The sequence below is a fragment of the Quercus lobata genome, chromosome 3 (genome assembly GCF_001633185.2).
Source record: "Quercus lobata isolate SW786 chromosome 3, ValleyOak3.0 Primary Assembly, whole genome shotgun sequence".
Lineage (NCBI taxonomy): Eukaryota > Viridiplantae > Streptophyta > Magnoliopsida > Fagales > Fagaceae > Quercus > Quercus lobata.
The window spans coordinates 14,454,080-14,476,440 of record NC_044906.1 but is presented as its reverse complement, the minus strand read 5'-3'; the positions used below and the strand labels follow the sequence as shown (position 1 = coordinate 14,476,440).

Genomic DNA, 22,361 nt, shown 5'->3' with positions numbered 1-22,361 from the left:
TTATTTTAGGGAATGAGTAAGGAAGTTAATATGAAGGTTCGTTACTTCTTTTGGAGTTCATTTCCTAAATTCTATCTCTTAACCTTTTTTTAGAGAGACTAATGTGAATGTTCTTACATATGGTTATTCTTTCTCGGAATGATTTATCACTTTATCTCATTAGCTTCTAGCTAGCCCTACTCTTTTTACTTTATCTTTGCTCCTTTTTTTTGCAACGAACTTCGGTCTCTTTGGGCCTCTTCTTAAATTAGTGAAGGGCTTTTCAACCCTAAAGGCCTAAATGGCCCATTTGTTTTTTTTTTTAAGTAAGATTTTTGCCTACTAGGGTTTGCTTAGAGTAGATTAGGGCCTTGGGTTTTGAGGAAGAGCATCATGGGCTTCAAGCCCAACCCATGAGATGAAAGAATGTGGGCTCTTGAGCTCAAAACGTGAAGTAATACATTTTTGGGCTGTTAAGTCCATTCTGTGTGGTAAGGAAATTTGGGCTCTCATGCCTACCTTGTGCTGTAATGGATTTTGGATTTCAAGCCAGTTTTGTATTACAGTGAGCTTCAGGCCCAATCCTTTAGAGCTAGTTTGGTAGACTATAATAGGTACCATAATGTAACAGCTATTCCTATAGATTAACTATTTAATAGTTTGGTTATGTTTTTATTACAAAGAATAGTAATTCCTAATGAATAGCTATTCTTTAAAATGAGGAATAACTATTCATCTCTAAAAGGATTGTAATAGCTATTCCTTAGTAGATGTAATAATTTCTAACATTAATACAATTCCAAATAAATAAACTTTCTATATCCACCTAACAATTATGGAAATAAAAAATCATAAAAAAATAACTCATTTCTCTAATTTAAAATATATTATTTTATAGGAAATATAAGGGAAATTATTGTGTACTCCCGGAGTATCATAAATGCATACTCCTTCCTCTCACATGAATGGTGGGCCCCACTAATTAAATTCATGGTAGGATCCACCATTTATGTGAGAGGAGGGAGTACGCATTTATGATACTCTGTGAATACCTAATAATTTTCCAAAATATAATTATATGAATGAGGTATTTCCTAAAATAGATCATAATTTTTATTTTAATGTTACAACTCACAACCAAACTGATGAATATGTTTAGTTATTCAATTACAACATATTTTATTTCTGATAATAAAGATTACCATTCTTATTGTAATTCACATTCAGTGTACCAAACATACCTTTAGAGATTTGGAGATTGGGCAAAAGGCCGACTCAAGTAGGCCTAAAAACACAGAATTACCCAATGAGACTGTTGTGTAGCACATGAAAAACACAAAATCTTTTACCCTTGAATCTCCTTTAGGATCAAGAATATAATACAAAAATAAATATCAACAGAAAACCACCTGGGCTCTTGGCATTATTGAAGTATGAAGAGTAAGGTAACAACAATATTTTTATGCATAAAGTTCATTCGAAAAGTAATTTATTTATTTTTGGATACAAGTAAAGCACAAATGCAAAGTCTGAGAACAACATAAACATCACCAGCAAACTATGCCCCTCCCAGGTTATATTAATATAATCTGAAACAGCATTAAACTAATTCAACAACCCATTCCAATATTCTCTATCTACATAATTAAGTACATCACCAAACTCACTCCTTAATACCCTTATAACTTCGAAAACAGGTTCCAATCTCCAATTTATGCAACCATCTTCAAGGAGCTTTTACAAGAAGTTTTTATTCTGCATCAGCACAATGGCACTATGAAGTCCCTTTCTCTAGATTGCCATCATCGGTTCTCTAAGTGAAATGAAAGTTGCTTCACTTTTAGATGACACAGTTCTGATGTAGCAATCCATAATCCACTTATTCCCTGATCTGTCCCTGCACTCAAAAGCACATTCACCAAACTTTTTCCTGTTAGAATAGACCCCGCCAGAAAACAAAACTACTTGCCATCCTACACAGTGACCCAAATTGTAAAAATCTCTTTCACTAATCACTGCTTTTTATTGAACTTTGCAATTCATCATCAAAATTCTAGTACTTCCATGCAGTTAAGCATTCACTTTCAGCTAAACTCTACCATGACTTTAGGTTGAACTTAAACCTTCCAGAATTCCAAAAAAAAAAAAAAAAACTTAGCCCCTAAAAACCATATATAAACCATAAAACACCCACTATCACAGCCACAATAGTTGCATTATAAAATTTATTTACAGAGAGAACATACAACCATCATACTAATCACAACCTTTCTGATTGGGTTTGCTAAGAATCCATTCTAATACCACACACTGAAGCAAAACAAATTTGGACAAGAGAAAAATAAAGGTTCCACAGTTTCCTCATATTTACCACACATCACACGTGAATCAGAAAATACAACTTTTCTTCTACTTAGTTCAGACTTAACAGGAAAAGATTATTAATTATTTTCCACAGAAAAATGTGGCACTTAAAAATTTCCTAATGAGAGGATACTTAAGAAAAAATCTGTCACGATCAATTAGACCTGCAACAGTTTGCACAGAAACTCTCATCTCACAATCTACCTTGTCCTTCATCATAAACCAAGGATGATTCAGTCAAAATGAAGTACCATCCCCAATACACCATTTATTTATTTATTTTATTGGTTAATTACACAGGTACCCGATGAGTCTTACCTATAAACTTGCCCTCCAATCCATCTAACAGTTTTAACGGGAGGAAGTGTCAGTGGAGCTAGAGATCACTGGCAACCCATGATCTCGCCATTAGGTTCGGCCAACAAGAAAGTATTCCTTTCCAACCCTAAGAGTTGGAAGGCTAAACCTTTACAACACCTTAGACAACAAACAATTTAAAATAGAAATAACTCCCCAGAATTGCTTTGCTACCAAAGCCTTATTCAAAGGATCCATTTCTCTGCATTCTAACACCCTCACAACCCCCCCCCCCCCCACCCCCGCGCAGCCCCCCAATCTTTCTTAGATGAAAAGCTAAAATTCCAGTTTAATAAATAATTTTCCTGATCCCTTCATTATGACCTCAGAAAAAAAATTCCAAATCCTTCTATCAATATCTTTACAAATTGCCTGATGCACTTTAAAGTTTGAAAAAGGGTAAACAGGCAATGAACTCAAAACAGTTTTGATTAAGTTAATCTACCTGTCTAAGACCACAAAGTTAAGTTTTTGAGATATCTTTTCAACTACAGTTCTAAAAAGCTCTGTCTTTTTCTGATCCGTATCTAAGTTAGACCCAAATACTTACGAGGTCCATCATCTTTTATTACCTTAAGAAGAGCTAACGGGGTTTATATCTTGTTCAGGAGTGTTAGGACTGAAAAACACCTCAGATTTGTCAAAATTACATTTTGTCCAGAAAGGTCACAATAACACTTCAAAATTTTCAAAACGCTATCTTGTATATCATTAGTACTTTGAACAAAAATAATGCAATCATCTGCAAACATGAGATGAGAACTAGAGTTGCAATCCTTACTCCTTTAATAATACCCTGAAACTGTCCCTGCAATAAGGCCAGAGACAAGGGACTAAGGTGAAAGTGGATACCTTATGCCACATTGAGGGAAAAGAATTTTACCTGGGTAACCATTCATTAGAATCTGATAAGAAACCGAACAGATGCACTGCGAAATCAAATTGATCTAATGAGGACTAAAATTAAAAATTTCCAGCACAACCAAAATGAAGTCCCAGCTAAGTCTATCATTGAAAGAATATGTGTGAATAAGAACAATGACATAGTGAACAGAAAGTCTTACTCCTCACTGCAAAGTTTGGCCTCCACAGAGAGAGTGAGTTTAAAAAAAAAATTATAATTAAAAAAAAATCAAGCAGTCTATTTAATAAAAAGCTCTAAGATGAAGATCGGAAGTGCAGGGGAGACTATCAATCATCTACTCTTGCATTGCCTGATAGCCAGAGAGTTGGGGAGTATGGAGTTCACTCTTTGAGGTATCTTGGGTTATGCCCAAGGATGTTGTAGAGCTTACTGCTAGCTGGCCAGGAAAATTCAGAAAACATAGAAATGGGTTATTTGGAACTTGGTTCCTCAATGTTTGATGTGGGGCGTTTGGAGGGAGAGGAATGCCCAGATTTTTGAAGGCACCGAAAGAGCAATTCATGAGCTGAAGATGACCTTCTTACAGACTTTTCTTGGGTGGACAAATGCATCCAGCATTTCCTTTTTTACTTCCTTGACTGATTTGCTTGATAGTTGTAGCTTTTGTACTTTTTAGTTCCTCTTTGTTCTCTCGTTTTCCTCAAAACACGTCCTATGAGCTTTGGTTTTTGTTTTGTACTGTCCTCTTTTTCTATCAATGAAGCTTATTTACTTATAAAAAAAAAAGATTGGCAGTGATAGCACAAACAAATGTGCACAAAGAGTCACACTTGAAATTGACTTCAGTTGTTCTTTACAACCAAAACAAAACATTTGAAAGTGTAGCCATAGACAAGGACAAAAAACTATTATGAGTTAAGGCTTGTATCATCCATCAACATGCTCACAGTAATGCATCACTAGCTGTTAGTTAATGGTATTTGAGAAAAAGTATATATCGTTGAGCATTCAATGTTACTTATTTGTAGTGTACTATCCCTTCCTCAACAATAATTGATCACTCATGTACTGTTTTTATTCATAACACCAATATCTTCTTTCTTAAATTGCTTAAGGAAAATCTTTAACCATTCTCAAAAAGATACTCTTTAACCATCCTTAAATCTTTAACACCAATATCCTCTTTCTTAAATTTCTTTGACCTAAAGAATTAAGTAAAAACATCAGCACTTTATAAGATGAAATTGTTTTCAGCATTATAAATCAATGAAAGAGTTGTTAGCGTAGTTTCTTGGTTGTTATTTTTTGGGACTAGTTTTAGGATTTTGGGTTGAGTTCCACCTTTAACTTGCATGTCTAATGTCTATAAGGAAATGCTTCCCATTCCTACAGCCTATTGCTGCCCACAAGTATAGTAGTTATAAGTTGCTGTCTTCTATTTACCTAGTTTTCCTTTTTATTTTTTCCACCAATGTTGGTCTTTTGCTTCTACTTCATACAATTATGTAATTGAAAATACTAACTCATTCACAACTTACAAGAGATTAAGAGGGAAAATAAATGAAATGGAGTCAACAAAAAAATATGTCTAAGCATAACTACTTTATTGGAACTAAAAAAAATTAATGCAAATCATGCTAAGGAAGGAAAAATTAAAAAAAAAAAAAAAAAAAAAAAAAGATTCCAGAGGAGGAGTATAAACAGGTCATTTCAATTCTTAATCACCAAAAGCAAGCAATGCTTGCCGGTGAACTGCTTTCTCAATTAATGTTGCTCTATAAATGCAGAAGAAAAAATTTAGCATAAACAGATCAAACTAGACTGAATAAGAAACTTATTAGATGAATAATAAACAAGAACATTTAGTATGAGTTTGAAAACATGAAGTAAAAAGGGATCCCCTGTCACCATAAAATTGCCAGCAAAGAAAATTTGAGCATTTGTATGTATAGATTGTAAATCAAAAGTGGCAGGAAACATGAAATTCTCTTGATAAACAAGCTTGTTCAAAGTTGATAACCAACACTAACCACTTTTTTATTTTATTTTATATAGGTAATAAATGATTAATTTTAAAGAAAATTTGAAATGTGGACAATGAATTTTAAGCATACATGCTATGTACTCAATTATCCTTTATAAGCTATTTATCCTAAAGATAAAGCCACTTAATTAATTAAGGTAATCAATCATCGATAAGAAGAATTAATAGAAGTGTCATATTGAAAAGTATATATATTCTTATCTAATGTATGATATGATCAATGCCAAGTATATATAAATAACAAAAGTAAAAACCAAGAAAAAAGAAGAAGCATGAAATGCATTTTACCTATTTCCTCAGTAATTATGTATCTTCACTGTTGGTCGAGCAAAACTAGACTCTCCACATAATAATCAACAATAGTTTTCTTATATCCCATAATCCTAAGATCCTTAATCTCTCGAGTCTCAAGATCCAGCGAAATGAGGCGTCCTCCATCCAATTTTAATATAACCTCACCATTCCTTCGAAAACCTAGTGCCCTCTGTATGCTATCACTTGCACCAAAGAAATCTAGAGGTGAACTAAAAACTTGAGCCCACGAGGACACAACACCATACTCTTTCATCAACGAGATATGGAGGAAGTCATTACCCTTTTGAAAGAAGGCAATGGAATTCCTATATACAGAAATAGTACCGGAGATCAGACCCCTATGACCTCGAAAATCTGGCAGGAGTATCTCATGGAAAACCTCCTCACCCAAATCGAAAACCAGAACAAAATTATGAATGTTATTATCACTAAATCTAAATGCAACCCAATGCAGAGCCCCGTTGATAAAGGTCTGTGGGTTAGTCCGAATTAAAGCGCATATGGTAGCCAAATCAGTCCTAAGCATTCTCCATTGACCAGTGGAGAGTGTGTAAATCTCAACCTGGGGTCGAGTATTTCCAACGTCGAAATTTCCCAGCAAAGTCACAACCCTGACCACTTTATAATCTTTAGTTTTGGGATAAAATCCAAACCCAATAGAGGCGCCGAACCTACCATGCGTAGCGTAGGTGATATTGTGTGAAGGAAGTTTCGGTAACTTTCCAACACATGGGTTCCGAAGACAGAAGCTAATGTTAGTATCATCGGAAAGGAGGAGCAGGCCGTTACAAGTACCCACCACACTGTATTTTCTGTTATAAGGGTAATCAAACCTGGCGTGTTGAGTGAAATAAGCATCATCTTCGTTATGCAATGCGTAAAATTCTTTCTGATTCTCTGACTCTGAGCAGAGGCCGATGAAGAGGAGGTTTTGGTTTTTGCTGAGGGAGTGGTGGAGATGCGTGGAAATGAAAGTTGAGTTTTTGATTAGTGATTTCCATGCTTTTGACACTGAGGTACAGATGATTATGGATTTGATGGGTAGGAAAACGAAAATATTGGTAAGAATCTCATCGGGTAAGGATCCCCATGGAATTATTATTTTGATTATGTCTGACATTGCCGCTTCCCCAAAGAGAGAGAGAGAGAGAGAGACAAGGGTTTAAACTAAACAGCTGCAGGAAGGGAAGGGATGATCGCAGTCGCAGAGAGGGGGCTCAAGACTCAAGGGTGAGAGAGAGTAAAGTAAAGAGGGAGTGTTTTTAATTAGTTTTTTTTTTTTTTTGGATAAAAGGGAGTGTTTTAGTTAGAGCATGCATATACCGTTTTTACACCGATGAAGAACACGTGGCTAATAAAATATCGGAAGGTCCAAATCAAACCAACTCAAAATATAAATTCTCTCTCTTTACCAAACCCACCACCAGTTCTACCCTATCTTTTTCCTTCTTTTTTTTATTTAACGGATTTTGGGCCTCTTCTTAAATCAGTGAAGGGCCTTTCAACCCTAAAGGCCTAAATGGCCCATTTAATTTTTTTTTAGTAAGATTTTTGCCTACTAGGGTTTGCTTGGTGTAGATTAGGGCCTTGGGTTTTGAGGAAGAGCATCATGGGCTTCAAGCCCGACCCATGAGATGAAAGAATGTGGGCTCTTGGGCTAAAAAATATTTGGGTCTTGACTTAGATTTTGGTTTGAAAAAAGACATTGTGTTTTAGAATGGTAGTTGAAAAGGTAGCTCAAAAACCTTAGCTGAAAAGGTCATGTATGGATTTATCTTAAATAGTTGCGTTTGTTCTTTGTTTTATCTTTTTTCCTATAAATCTTTATTTCTTTATGTTAATATGAAATGTGGAAATCAAACTAAGAGTTGTGAATCAGTGAATGTGTGAATTTGTGCACATTTGTATGTGCTATCACTTTCAATCTGCATTTTAGTGCTTTTTATCAAATAGACTGATTGATATTTTCTTTTAATTTTATTTTAGTTGACATATACAAGTGTCTATAGGTTTAAATTCCAAACTCAATCTCTGTCTAAAGGCCAAACTTTACTGTGATGATTAACACTTTCTGTTCACAATGTCATTACTCTTATTCACACTTTATTATTTCAATGATTTCTATTAGCTGTATACAATGGAATGCAATGCACCCTTTCATGAATTTATGGACACACACACACACACAAACATTCTCTCTTATCTTCCAGTTAAAAATTAGCATTCTGTCAAGATCTTCAAGCTCATGCCCATAACTTGTGGGGACTACTATCTAGTTGTTGTTACCTACCATGCTTTTGTTAAAGGGAGATTGTTTTCTGGTAATCTTTGTTAGCACATGACTTGTTTGAGAAAATTAGAAATACTAGGAGGTGGAAAACTTGGTTTATAGCCTATAAAGTTGATATGAAGAAAGCATATGATAGACTTTACTAGGACTTCATTTTGGCTATGCTAAAAACAATAAGTTTTAGTTCTCATTGGATCAATTTGATTAAGTAATGCATCTGCAGAAGTTCATATCAGATTCAATTGAATGGTTCCCGGGCGAAATGTTTTTCCACTTTCACCTTATATGTGTGCAACTATGTTGTCTCTGGCTTTATTGGAGGGACAGCTTTAGAGTATTTGTAAAGGAGTAAGGATTGCAAGAAATCTAGACCCTAGTTGATTGCATTATTTTTGTTCAAGGCACTAATGATGTCCAACATAGGGTGTTGAAAATTTTGAGGTGGTATTGTAACCCTTTTGGACATATTGTAAATTTTGACAAATTCGAGGTGTTTTTCTATCGCATCACTTTTGAACATAGTATAAACCGTGTTAAATCTTCTTAACCCATTAGAACAATGTTTTCTACCCATACTTCCACTTACCCTCACTTCAAAAGAAGAGGAAAACCCTATGTGGGACAAGTATCTTCCTTCCCTCACCAGCCACCACACAAGTGGACTATAAAGAAATGAATCCAGCATCTATAAATGTGGCCTGATCCCCAAGAAGAAAGGATTCGGAAACTTTTTAGTAAAAAATGTGAAGTTCAAAAGAGAGAAAGTATGGAATATTGTACTCAAACCATCTTTTATTGACCAACTTGAGGAAGAAAAGTCAATGCATACTTTCTCTTTAGATCTTATCATTGTATTAGTTTTTACTTTTTAGCCTACACTATATTATTAATTATAATGATCTAATCTTTGCTATTACAAACAAAGATTTTTGACCCACACATATTATGAGCTGAGTGCCTCTTTTACACTTTTTTGTGCTTTGAAGTGCCTGCTGCAATCTGTTAAGATATTGTTAAAACGATTCAAAAGGTTTTTTTTTTTTTTTTTTTGGAGGGGGGGTGGGGGGGATAATGTAGGAATCAAGAAAAATTCATTTACTAATTGCAAGAGCAATTTGTTTGCTGAATATAAGGAAAATGTAAATCATTTGTTTTTCTCTTGTCTAATTGCAAGAGCAATTTGGCTTGCTTTAGTGTGTGGAATTAGAATGGATTCTTTACAACTCCAATAAGTGAGGATTTGGTTATTGGAATTGTGGTATGTTATCTTTGAAAATAATTTAGTTAGTTTCAAATTTAGGATATTAACCTTAATTAAACCATATGGAAGAATTTACCATTAAGTGACAAAACCTCAGTGGTTGTAGGTATTTGACTTTAATCTTATGGTAATCCAATTACTTTGTTAATAATCATTTCTTCAATTGAGTATAATTTCTTCCACACCTTGAAAAAAGCTCTTCAATTGAGTATTCTTTTCTCTCCAATCATGATAAATTGCAAACCAACAACACCCTAACCAACCAAAGAAAATGTGATTTGTAATGATCATTGTAGAAAAGGAGGATTGTGCTCTAATTGGCTTCAAACTCAAATTCATCCACATGAGAAGACCAATATGCCATTCAATCCAAAAGTCACTCATGATTTGTATTTATAAGATACTTGAATAATCTTGTTAATATCATTTTTCTTGTATTTTAAACCTCGATTAAGAAAGAATTTATGTATTAACATATTGAAATTATGATAAGTAACTGTATTTAGAATGGGAGAAATGTATTATCAAGATTCTTTGAATGTGATGATGAAAGGGTTGTATATTGAGTTGGTGAGAATCCAAACTGCCTTCACGACCATTGATTTTTCAAACAATAGTTTCAGAGGAGAGATGCCAAAGATAATTGGAAGGCTAAAATAACTCAAGGGGCTCAACTTTTCTCACAATAACCTTATAGGTTATTTTCCATCATCATTTGGAAATTTGCACAATCTTGAATGGTTAGACCTCTCTTTCAACAAGCTTACCGAGGAGATTCCTAGGCAATTGGCAGATCTACCATGGCTTGAAGTTTTAAAGCTATCGCATAACCAACTTACAGGATTCATACCTTCAGGAAAGCAATTCAATACATTTGATAATGATTTGTACATTGGAAACCTGGGATTATGTGGATTTTCGTTGTCAAGAATGTGCAACAGCCATGTGGCAAAAAAACTACAACCATTGACCTCACGACAAGAAGACAATTTAGAGCTTGAAAATGGGTTTGGTTGGCAAGCTGTATCGATGAGTTATGGATGTGGAGTGCTATTTGGAACATTGATGGGATATCTTATGTTTAAAATCGGAAAACCAAAGTGGATTGTGAGGATGGTCAAGTTAGAGCAACATATCATGCTCAGAAGGCTGAAGAAGAATGCCCAAAGACATGGTGGTAAAAAATAACTAGTCAAAACAATTTGTGGGTGGTTTTGCTAGAATTTTTCAAGAACTTTTATAGTCTCCATAGACATAGGACACCATTCTTTTCGGTGCCTTTGTCACTTTCTTCCCTCTTTTTCTCTAAATTCAAAGCCTCATTCAAAGGGAAATCAAACACTGGGCTTTGTAATTATTATGTTAAACTCCTTTTGTGGCTATACCATTGTTATATTAGTATTTTTCAATGATTTGCGGTTTAGTTTCAATGTATTTACATAAATTGTTAAGCATTTAATTTTATTTTCAATGCTTGCATTGTGATGAAGATGCAAGGATACACTGCTCGGTTGTGTTAAATGTCTTCTTGCTTGGTTAACTAGATACCCATTACACCTGTGTAATGGGTCTAAAGGTTTCAATTGATAAGAAGTTAAAAGGAGAGGGGGAGGGGGGACAATTGCATATTAGATATTACCACCTAATAAGGGATACATTTTAAATATTTGCATATGTTCTTTAATTTGATTTTTTTGATAGTGTGTTATACATAAAATGTGAATTTTATCTTTGAAATCCTAAATTGATAACAAGTTTAAGAGATAAAACCAAATGGAATTGGTAACCAATCATCCAGACCTAAGTCAAAAAATTGAGTTGAGGACCATATTCTATGCACATGAAAGGTAGACTAGAGATTCAGAGGGATTTTTTTTAGGACTACATCAATACAATTCCTAAGAAATAAGGGAGTGGCCCCCAACTTAGTGAGTTCGAATGTGTGAATTCTAATCTTTGTAAAAATAATATTGGTAACTAAAACTAAATTTGATGGTTTTAAACTTTTAGTGGCAAGCCTCAGAGCGTGGGCTTTTGGCATGGCTTTATTTTACCCTTTGTGTTAATAATATGCTAGAATACATGTTAACAATATGCTAAATTTTATTTTTGGTTTTATTCACGATTTTATGTGATGCAAATTTGAAAAGACATATCAAAATTTTAATGAATGATACATAAAATGCTATTTGGTTAAGGTCTTCCTTTGAAAAGCCTTTGGTTGCACCGATTGTGGCATTTGATATCAAGTGCAAACCCAATTGCAATGGTGCAATGTTATTGATCCTTTGCATTGGGATTCGCTGTCTTATAGTTCAATTGTACTACTTGGATTCATTTCCTGAATCCATCAAGAAATTTTTGAATGATTCAAATGTGTGTTTTGTTGGCGACTTGGCGTTGAAGTGAAGGATAAGGTCAAGAAAATACTACAATGGCTCCAGATGTTTGGTTGTAAGACTGGTGTGGAATTGGGTCATTTGGCTGCTAGGATTCTTAAGAAGCCAAATCTTGATGGGTGTGTTTTAGTTGAGTTAGCTAGTGAAGTTGGGTTGTACTATGAGGAGCCAAAAAGTGTTTCTTTCTCTGACTGGGGTGCTAGGGTTTTTTCACATGAACAGGTCAAGTATGCCATTCATGATGCTTATGCTTCTTATCTTATTGGGAACAATCTCTTGAATTTGCTCTAGGTTTATAATGGGACTGGTGTTTAACAGGTTCAAATAATGTTTAGGGAAATGAAAATTGAAAGAAGAATAAGGGGTCTTCCATTATGCTTTTCAATTTATAGCATCTATCTTTTCTTTTCTTTTTTATATGAATACTGAACTTATATTAAACTTCAAACCAAAAGAGATACATCATGGATTAAAGCTTGCTCAAGAAAGCAAGGACTATCTTCCATCCAAGTTTCAAAATCAACAATTCCTAAAGCATGTTTAGCTAATAAATGGACAGGTCTATTACCCTGCCTCTTAATGTGAGAGAAATCAACCTTGTAGCAAAACCCACAAACCATTAAAACCCCTCTGATTACAGATTCCACAGCAGCATCTATCTTCTATTTGCTCCATGCATAATACCTAATACTATGTACAAGGATTTTCTGCAAACTAAATTGCAGCAACTCCTATAAAAATATACACGTGTCAACGCCTCAAATAGACACCTGTTAAAGCTTATATTTAAATGAAAACTTCCTTGTTAAGATTGAATTTTTCATCAAATGACCATTTGACATGTGTGCATTTTGCAGGAGTTGCTGTAACTTAATTTGCAGCAAATCTTTGCCCATTTCATATATATTATAGTCAGAATTTGAAATGAAGATATCCTTCCAATTTTAATATATATACAAGATTTTTGTTATTTGGCTTAGATTTCAGCAACATTTTTTTTTTTTTTTATTGATTGACCAGCCACATTTAATTAGCCTGTTACAGAATATTTCTTTTGACCAAAGAGTATAAAGATCGAGATCTTATTGCCAAAATTAATAAAAAGCAAACATGTTTCGTAAATTTATAATTCAAAATGTCACCATAACACATTTGTGCTTGTTTTGTTTTTGTTCCTTTTTCGTTTTTGGGTACAGCTTTTCAAACTTCATTTCTTCTAGATGTAACCATACTTTTATCCAACTTAATTATTTTTTAAGCAAAATAAGTCAATAATAACTAGCTATACTAATGCAACACTTACACTATAAAAGTGCATAATGAAAAAGTGGAGTTTTGTAAAAGTGCATAATGAAAAAGTGGAGTTTCAAAAAGCTGAGTGTTTGGTAAAAGCTGTTAAAAAGTGCATAATGAAAAAGCTGAGTGTTTGGTAAAACCTGTTAAAAGTGGCTTTTTGAGGGATAAATGACCAAAAAGGACAATGTATATATAAGGGATATTTCAAACTTTTGTTTTTTTTTTTTTTTTTTGTGGATGTGAGTTTATTTCATACTTATTATAAATCATCTATTTCATATACTTACTAAACAATAATAATAATAATATTAATTAAATCTAAATAATTTCCATCAACATGAAGCACAAAATAAAAATGTAAAAAGATGATAAAATATACACCAATAATCTAAGTTTAAATTGTACTACATAAAAATGTAAAAACATATAAAATACATATCAATAATCTAAGTTTAAATTGTACAACACAAAAATATAAAAAAGATGATAAAATACATACCAATAACCCAAGTTTAAATTGTACTACAGGATATTATAAAAAAAAGACAACTACTAATTATTATCCCCCCAAATGGAATTAGCAATGGAATCACGAAGAACCACCATCGCAGGGTCTGTTAAAGATCCTAAATTCTGCTCATAACTGCTATCTGCTTCACTATTATTTTCTCTTCTAGAAATTGAATCTCGATTGGCATTTATGAAGCCCCTATCATCCCTATCATTTAGTCTAACAAAATTATGAAGAGCCATAGTAGCAGATACAATAAGCATTTGGATATGGAATGGAAAAGATGGCATGTTTCTGATAATTCTCCATTTATTCTTCCACACACCAAAAGTGCGCTCAATCGTACATCGAAGAGATGAGTGAGCATGATTAAATTTTTCATGTCTAGTTCTAGGGCTTCCACCTCTCCTTCGAAAGTCTTGAAGATGGTATGATATCCCTTTGTATGGTGCCAAATAACCTTTCATCATTGGGTATCCAGAATCAACTACATAATATTTTCCTAGAAAAAAAAAAATTCAATTGTTTTAACACACTCATATAATATGTAATTATAATGAACAATTGATTAACCAATTACAAACCTGGTGGTGGGTGCGGAAAGTTGTTACTCTGTTTACGAATAGTATCAAGAAAAATGTGAGTGTCGTGTGCTGCACCTTCCCATCCAGGCAAAACAAATGTGAATAACATATCAAAATCACATGCAGCCATCACATTTTGGGTTGGATATCCTTTTCTTCCAAAGTATGGAATGGACTTCTCAGTAGGTACAACCGCTGTCACATGTGTACCATCAATCGCACCGATGCAATCCTAATAAAAACATTAATAGTTTTCAGTTCCACATGCATTTTATTATCTTATAGACAATAACACTTATTCAAATATATAATAGTACACATACTTTGAAATGTGGCCAATAAGTTGGATGGTCTTGTATTTTGGTTGGAACTTCACTAAAAGTTGGATCCGAAGGCTTTACATATGCAGCTGCAAAGCGAGCACCCAACAGAGTGATCATCTTCTCAAAATGTCTACTTATGGTTTCACCCGAATGTTGAAATATTTCTTGAACCATTCGGTTACATGTTCCATGACCAAGTATCATTAAACAGATTGCCACTGACTCTTCTAATCTTATATTCCTTGAATGTTGAAGTCCAAAGTCACGTTCTAAAACGTGACACAAATTAAGAAACACCTCCTTTTTCATTCTAAACATGTTGTAGCACAATTTCTCATTACCTTCCATACAACGTCTCACCCAAACCCATCCTGTTTGTTCAGAATCATAACAAGGAGTCTTATTAATGTACTTATTGAAATATGTCACAACTGCTTCGCAGGTAACTGCCACAAGCTGGTAAAACTCATCAGAATCGTCGTTACTATCATCATCATCAGAATCACTGTCACTGTCATCATCACTATCACTACTCTCATCATCATCATCATCATCATCATTGTTATCATCATCATCATCATCATCATCATCATCATCATCATCATTGTTATCACCATCATCATCATCATCATCATTGTTATCACCATCATTATTATTGTCAGCATTATTATAATCACTAGCATCATGATAATCACAATAATTTCTGTAATCCCCATCCATTAATAGTTCCATAAAATTGCCACTCTCATAAGTACCATTATAATCATCCATATTGGTTTAGGCTACACAACAAAGTAACAAATAATCAATCATTGCTAATACTTAATATAAATCAACATAGTAATCAACAAAGTATTACATAACTTTGTAATCAACATATATTAACAAAGTAATCAACAAAGTAATCAACATATATTAATCCAAAGCTAATAAATCCATATTACATAACTTAGTTTAAAGTTAATACAACAAAAAGCTAATATTAGTCGAAATGTGTTTACATTACACATATATTAATCCAAAGCTAATACTAAATATCACATAACATTGTTTAAAGTTGATACAACATAGTTAATACAACATAAAGCTAATATTAGTCATAAGCTAATATTAGTCCTAAGCTAATATAGAGTATCACATAAGGTTGGTCACTTCTTTTGCTTCAAAGAAATCAATTCTTGTAGGTACGCCAACTGTAACTCTGGCTCCTTGAAAGTTAGAAACATATCCCTATGTATCTTTTTTAGTAACACTAAGGAAGCTTGAACCACAAACCTACTATCCACTCCAGGAAGTGCTCTCACAATCGCCATGACATTATCAACTGAACTTGGTGACTCTCGAGAAGTACCTTCAGACTTATTCTTACATACAGTTATGAATTCACTAATACGATTGTCCAACATTGCAGCTCCTCCTATCTTCTTCTTTTTCTTCTGTGAGGGTATTGATTCACTAGTTCGCTTAAGTCCTGAACTACGTGATTGACTAGTATGTCCTTGTTGCAAACTATCAATGTCTAAACTCATGTCACATTGATTATCCTTAAATTCGGAGCTACCATCCGAATCACCAACACCCTCTTGTGGCATTGTTGGAGGGAGTGTATTTGAAGAAGGGGTCCATGCAGCTTCTCCAGTTGCTGCAACATCCCTAAACATTATATCAAGTTGTTCTGGATTCTGTAGACCTTTCTCTCGAAATTTTTTAGCTTTGGGTAATTCCTACAAAATGTAAAAGTGCTTTCACTCAGATAACAACAATATAAAAAAACTATTTCCAACTAACTACATATTAATAAAATATTCAACTCACCTTCAACTTTCGGTCCCACCAATCATCAGGAGCAAGAATTGTTCCCTTCGCTGTATCCCAACCTAAACCTGTGTCATGCATCCTCAATTTTTCCCACAATCTCCAATCACCTTTTAACACATCCCACCTACTTTTTAATTGCTCCCTATCATAATTTTGACCGGTTTCATCACAAAATTTGGTCACTATATTGGTCCAACCTAGGGTACTAAAGGCAGCACCTTTATTCCTATTCCCAAGTTGAATCTGTTCCACACAAAGATTACAAAAAGTAGTGGTCCAGCTTGAATTATTGTCCCATAATGCTCTAGCCTTTTTTGCCTCGGGGTTGGAAGTTGTGTTTTTACCCATCTATAAAGTTCACCAATGAGGTTGAAGCATATTAGCAAAACTATAAATTTTTTATTAAGATCAAAACAAATAGGTACAATGACAAGTCTACTTTAACAATGACAGAGGTCATGAACATCAAACATATCACAATGACAAGTCTACTTTAACAATCCATTTCAAGTCTACTTTAACATGCAAACAAAGAATAAAGGTCATTATGAGGGCTTTAAGATTATGTAAATGACAAAGATGATCCAGCATCTAAATACTACTTATAAGGTGAAGGTTGATTCTAAATTCAAGATATTAATTCCATTTAAATCCCAATACAAATATAACAATCCTAAAACTAAATCATGACCAATGTTCTAGTCCTCATTCGAACAAGTTTTCATTTCTACCAAATAATATATATATATATATATATATATATATATATTATACTGCTTTTAATTTTAACACCTGCAACCAGACTTCCAAAGGGTACAAAGCCTTGTTATAATTATATATACGTGTCCATAAACATATCAGATTATAAGAAAATGAGTATGATCAAATAAAAACTCCTAAAAGCAGTTGGCATAGCTTTAAGAAGTGGAATAAATGAGGATCCGGTAACTGATAAAATCTATTTTATGGTTTAAATTAAATTTTACAAATTCAAAAAAATATGAAGCCTTTTCCTCGGACTTGAGCCTTTAGATTGCTCCTGCTGCTAAGGGGGGAAATTTTTTGAGCTTTTGTTTAATTCATGAAGTTAGGGATGGTAAAAACATTTCACTTTGGGGAGAAAGATGCGTATATATTAGATATCTCTTATAATACCAATAATTATCTTATATATTAGATTAGATATATGTGTCATTCCAATCACGTTGTGTTAGCCCCACAGTTATGTGGGACACACATTATGAGAGAAAATACACGTATAATATATCTAATACATAAAGACACTTTCTCTTATGATACATGATTGCTTGACGTTAGACATGAAAAAATGTTAGATCACAGTACCTGGGAACTATGTTCCTAACCTACTGTCACTATTCCTTAAGGGAATGACCTCCTTGTGTATTATTTGGTGTTTGTGAATTGGGGTGATAGTTTTGTATTGTTACTATAAAAATGTGTTCTAATGCCGTGAAATTCTATTATGGTTCTTTTCATTTCATGACACCTAGTACAAGAAATCCACTATAAATATAAAAGAAATTAAATAATTGGCAAAAGATACAAAAAGACTTAATTGGCTTTTTTTTTGAGAACTAAATACATTGTTCAAGCAGCCAATTTGACGTGCTCTAACATGAAAATACACTCATCATAAAACACTTGGTCAATAAATTTCAGCTCCAAAGGGGTTTCCTTCATTTCTTTTGAATTGAGAGCATAAACTGAATTCTATTTTATTTTATAACAAATTGAAAATATAGGAAAAATTAGCTGCAAATAAACTTCATAGTTTCACAAATTACATTCTACTCTTTAAATTTTAACATTCTTGTCTTACATTCTACTCTTTAAATTTTAACATTCTTGTCTGAAGAAAAACTAAGCATAGCTTGAGCTTGCAAGTGAATCAAGTGAATCAGATTTACAGAGATCAACAAGAAAAGAAGAACTGAGAGTGAAAGAAAGAAAGAGAATTCTAGAAGAAATGCTTGCTTAATCAATACAAAGTACAAATGGTTCAATATATACAACTGATTGAACCAATCTCAATTAATCAATCACCAAAGAGAAGAGCAAATCATCAAACACCAGGCTAAATCTTAAATTTTAGCATTAAAAGTAATATGATTTGTTACAAAAACAATTCATATACGGACTCGGGAAAGCAGGGGGTAGGTAGGTATTCATGGGATTAATAGGTTCACTGATGGTTTCATGTGTCTGAGGCAGACAAGGTTGCTGCTACTACGGGGATTGCAGGCTAATAACACATAGAATAATGCAAATGGAGAACACGCATATGACGTTTATAAAGAGATAAACAGACAAGTAAATAAATGTGAATCACAGAAAGTCACACATCCAGGTTATTACATTTAAAAAAAAAAAAAAAAAAAGGTTCTTTGAGCTATAGGTTAATCCCAGATTACTTTGAGAATATAGGAAGAACATGTATATTATCTAGTAGTATTATCGAGGTTGAATGTCTAAATTCATCAATCTAAGATTATTTTAGACGAAGACTGATTAACCCCAAAGTATATTCTAGCCAATCATTAACGGAATGCATTCCCAAAAAAAATAAAAATAAAAATAAAGAATCAGAAAAACATCACATCTACTCAATGGTTAAGATCATCCCATTAGAAAAACTACAACTATGCAACTTCCATTGAGAGTTATCATCAAAAGTTTCTTGGTGGAGTTGGAGGATGACCAGAAGATGCAGCAAAGCTACCTTTGAACCCAACAGGGAAAAAGAGCTCTAAACATTTTTAACTAGGGCAAAAAAAAAAAAAAAAACTATCCTACTGAAAATGCCTTTCCATCTCAATGTCACTCCAACTTCAGAGTCCAAAGGTTAAACTATCTGATTAAATCACTTTCAGTTCTTTGATGCTAGCACTGACCATACAAAAACACTTCATGAGAACATGTATATATTCCAATCAGCAAGATCCGACCACAATACCCATTATATATTCATCAAACTAACACTTCATTATATATTCCAATCAGCAAAAACAAATAACAAAACAAAACCCACACACTCGGTAAAAAAAAAAAAAATTCAGATCAGTGTTGGTACCTGTTTTTGGTAGCAGATCAGTGTTTTTGGTACCTGAGAAATCAAAACCCACACAACAAAAGTGAGAAATCAACCAAAGAACAGAGAAATCAAACCCAGATCCGATTGAAATCAACCAAAGAACAGAGAAATCAAAACCAAAAAAACCCAAATCAGACCCATGAGAATCAACCCCGGTTCGGTCCAAATCAAAACAACCCATACCCATGACAAATCAATCAAAACCCACACACAGAAAAAGCATTACCCATAAAAAAAACCACAATCCAAAACTACAGAAAGACTTACGGAGAGGAAGAACCAGAAAGAAAGAAAGAAAGAAGAAGAAGAGGAAGACGAAGCGGAAGAAGAAAAGGAAAAGAAAAAAGACAGAGATGAGACTTACGAAGGCAGAGCACGGCAGAGAGAACAGATGGAGGCGTCAAATGCGAAGGGAGAGCAGAGATGAGAGATGAGGGGCACAGCGCGCACAGAGATGAGAGATGTGTGGGTATTTCGGTCTTTCCCTGTTTGTAACGGTAATATAACAAAACGCGCTGTGCGCGTTTTGATTTATGGACTGGTCAGGCTCCATTTCCATTGCGCGTTTTCCCTTCAGCTTTTCTAAAAGTTCAAAACGCAACTTTTTTATAAAAGTTGCGTTTTGAAGTTACCAAACGCACATTTGGGCCCAGCTTTTTTGAAAACGCCCGTTTTGGGCTGAAAAAGTGGAACCAAACGGGCTCTAAATGTCAATGACTTGATTGAAATTGGTTTTGTTCACAACAGATTATATTAGGTTGGGCTCCTTAACTTAAGCTGATTCGACCAATATTTATTTTTGGGTTCGTGCAGATCATAGACAAACCAAAGTATTGTTCAAAATATATAAAGATCTCTCACCCATCTTGCGAGTCACTACCAGTTACTAGTAAATACTAAAACTTTTACACACTTAGGAATTTTCCTAGTAGTGACATTAGTTTATAAGGTAAAATACGTGTAGTCTTCCTGTAATTTAATTTAGCTTTATTGACATTCTTTGTATTTTAAAATTTTCTAATCACGTACAAAAGTATTTAATTTTATATAACTTTTTTAATTAACACGTGTATGTGTGTGTATATATATATATATATATATATATATTCCATAAATTGCTTATTAAAACCGTACTATTAAGGGATTTAATAGAAACATAAAAGAGAGAGTCATGTGTCAAGAATTTTGTAACTAAGTAGTATTATTTGGTCTTTTTTTTTAAAGACAATTGTTGTTCGAATCTCTCATTTTTCATTAATTATAGGGTAAATTGTAAATTACACTACTGAAGTTTGGAGTTGATTGGATTTTACACCATAAAGTTCCAGAAACTTGATTTTATATCCTGAAGTTTGGTTCTGTTAGCAATTCACCCCAGAGTTAGTTTTTAGTTTTTGGTGTTAAGTGACACATCATCATGCTGATGTGTTTTATTTTTGCCAAATCAACCTCAAAACTACGTCGTTTCAATGATGACCAAGTGAATAGCTGGCACAATCAAAACTACCTCGTTTCAGATCTAAACTTAAAACACAAATTGTAGCTTAAACGACAGGCCAAACTCTAAAATTAAAAACAAAAACCACAAAGAAGGCAGACCTCATACCTCCCTAACCCAAACCCCACGAACCCAGGCCGCTCTAGCCCAAACCCATTAGCTCGTCTCGTGAACCTTGGCAGGCGATGAAGGCTCTAGGCTCACCTCAGACCACCATATGTTTAATTTGTGCTCACAAAGGGGCTATTCAGTCAAATCAAAATTCACGAACTGTGAATGGAGTTGATCTATGACTATGTTCATTGAATTTATGAAAATGCTTAAAAAAAATTTTGGGAATCTGGAGATCTCTGTGCTATACTTGACCCGTAGTGACGAAATAAGGAATGCTATTATGCTTGCACACATGGCCTTGCTTTGTAGTTCACACTCGCCGATTACAACAGCGAGCCCTTTTTTTATAGCCCGGTTTTAAGTTTCAACAAAAGCCAACACTCATTTCATTGGCGCATGGAATAAAAAGCAAGTGGATCAAGGTTTTCAATCATAGACTCATAGTACCAAGTAAATATACCCCAGAATCCCATTTTTGGATGATATAGTTTCATCACTGTATAGAAGCTAACCAACAAAGGTGGAGGTCATTTTTGTTTGTGGCCCAGTAATTTCGTGAATGAAGATCTTGCAAGCACAACCTTGTTTATGGACTACCTTAAGCTACAGTTTGTGTTTTAAGTTTAGGCCTGAAACGACGTAGTTTTGATTGTGCCAACTATTCACTTGCTTATCACTGAAATGACATAGTTTTGAGGTTGATTGGGCAAAAATAAAACACATCAGCATGATGATGTGTTACTTAACACCAAAAACTAATTGTGGGATGTGAATTGTTAACGGAACCAAATTTCAGGATGTAAAATCAAGTTTCTGAAACTTTAGAGTGTAAAATCCAATTAACTCCAAACTTCAGGGGTGTAATTTGCAATTTACCCTTAATTATAACAAATCTCCCATCCTATGTAGCTAATTCCATTGATTTTTTTTTTTTTTTTTAAAAGGTAGATTAAAGTAGTTCATTAGAATAACTGGATATTTTACTAGATATATAAAGAATAATTATATATCACAGGGGCTGTAATTAGAAAAATTTAAAAACCTATGTCATAGCTATATATATAAAACATAGGGTTGTAGTTACAAGTTATCCAATTTTATGTGGGGAAAAAGCGATACGAGAGCACAATTAAAAGAAGCAACATTGTTCATCATCTGGGTTTCATAGCGGAGACAAGTTGATTATGAAATTAAACTATTATTAGCCCCACCCATATCTCACAAGCTATAC

The 22,361-nt window shown here is 33.8% G+C and overlaps 1 protein-coding gene across 2 annotated transcripts; it reads right to left on the bottom strand.

Moving 5' to 3' along the window:
* Nucleotides 1-1,492: 1,492 nt before the first annotated feature.
* Nucleotides 1,493-7,175, bottom strand: LOC115978692 (F-box protein At3g07870-like). Of its 2 annotated transcripts, XR_004088816.1 has the most exons (3): nt 5,898-7,175; nt 3,584-3,629; nt 1,493-1,876 (listed from the first exon to the last, which is right to left on the bottom strand). XR_004088816.1 is itself a non-coding variant. In XM_031100539.1 (2 exons), the coding sequence occupies exon 1, from the start codon at nt 7,042-7,044 to the stop codon at nt 5,923-5,925; it is 1,122 nt and encodes a 373-aa protein (XP_030956399.1). In that variant the 5' UTR covers nt 7,045-7,175; the 3' UTR covers nt 1,493-1,876; nt 5,898-5,922. The 2 variants fall into 2 exon arrangements, 1 of the variants encoding a protein (XP_030956399.1); XM_031100539.1 differs by lacking the exon at nt 3,584-3,629.
* Between the last annotated feature and the right edge of the window lie 15,186 nt (nt 7,176-22,361).

Bases quoted from the DNA above. Each gene is read 5' to 3' on its own strand.
- LOC115978692 (XM_031100539.1), bottom strand. From the start codon at position 7,044: ATGTCAGACATAATCAAAATAATAATTCCATGGGGATCCTTACCCGAT.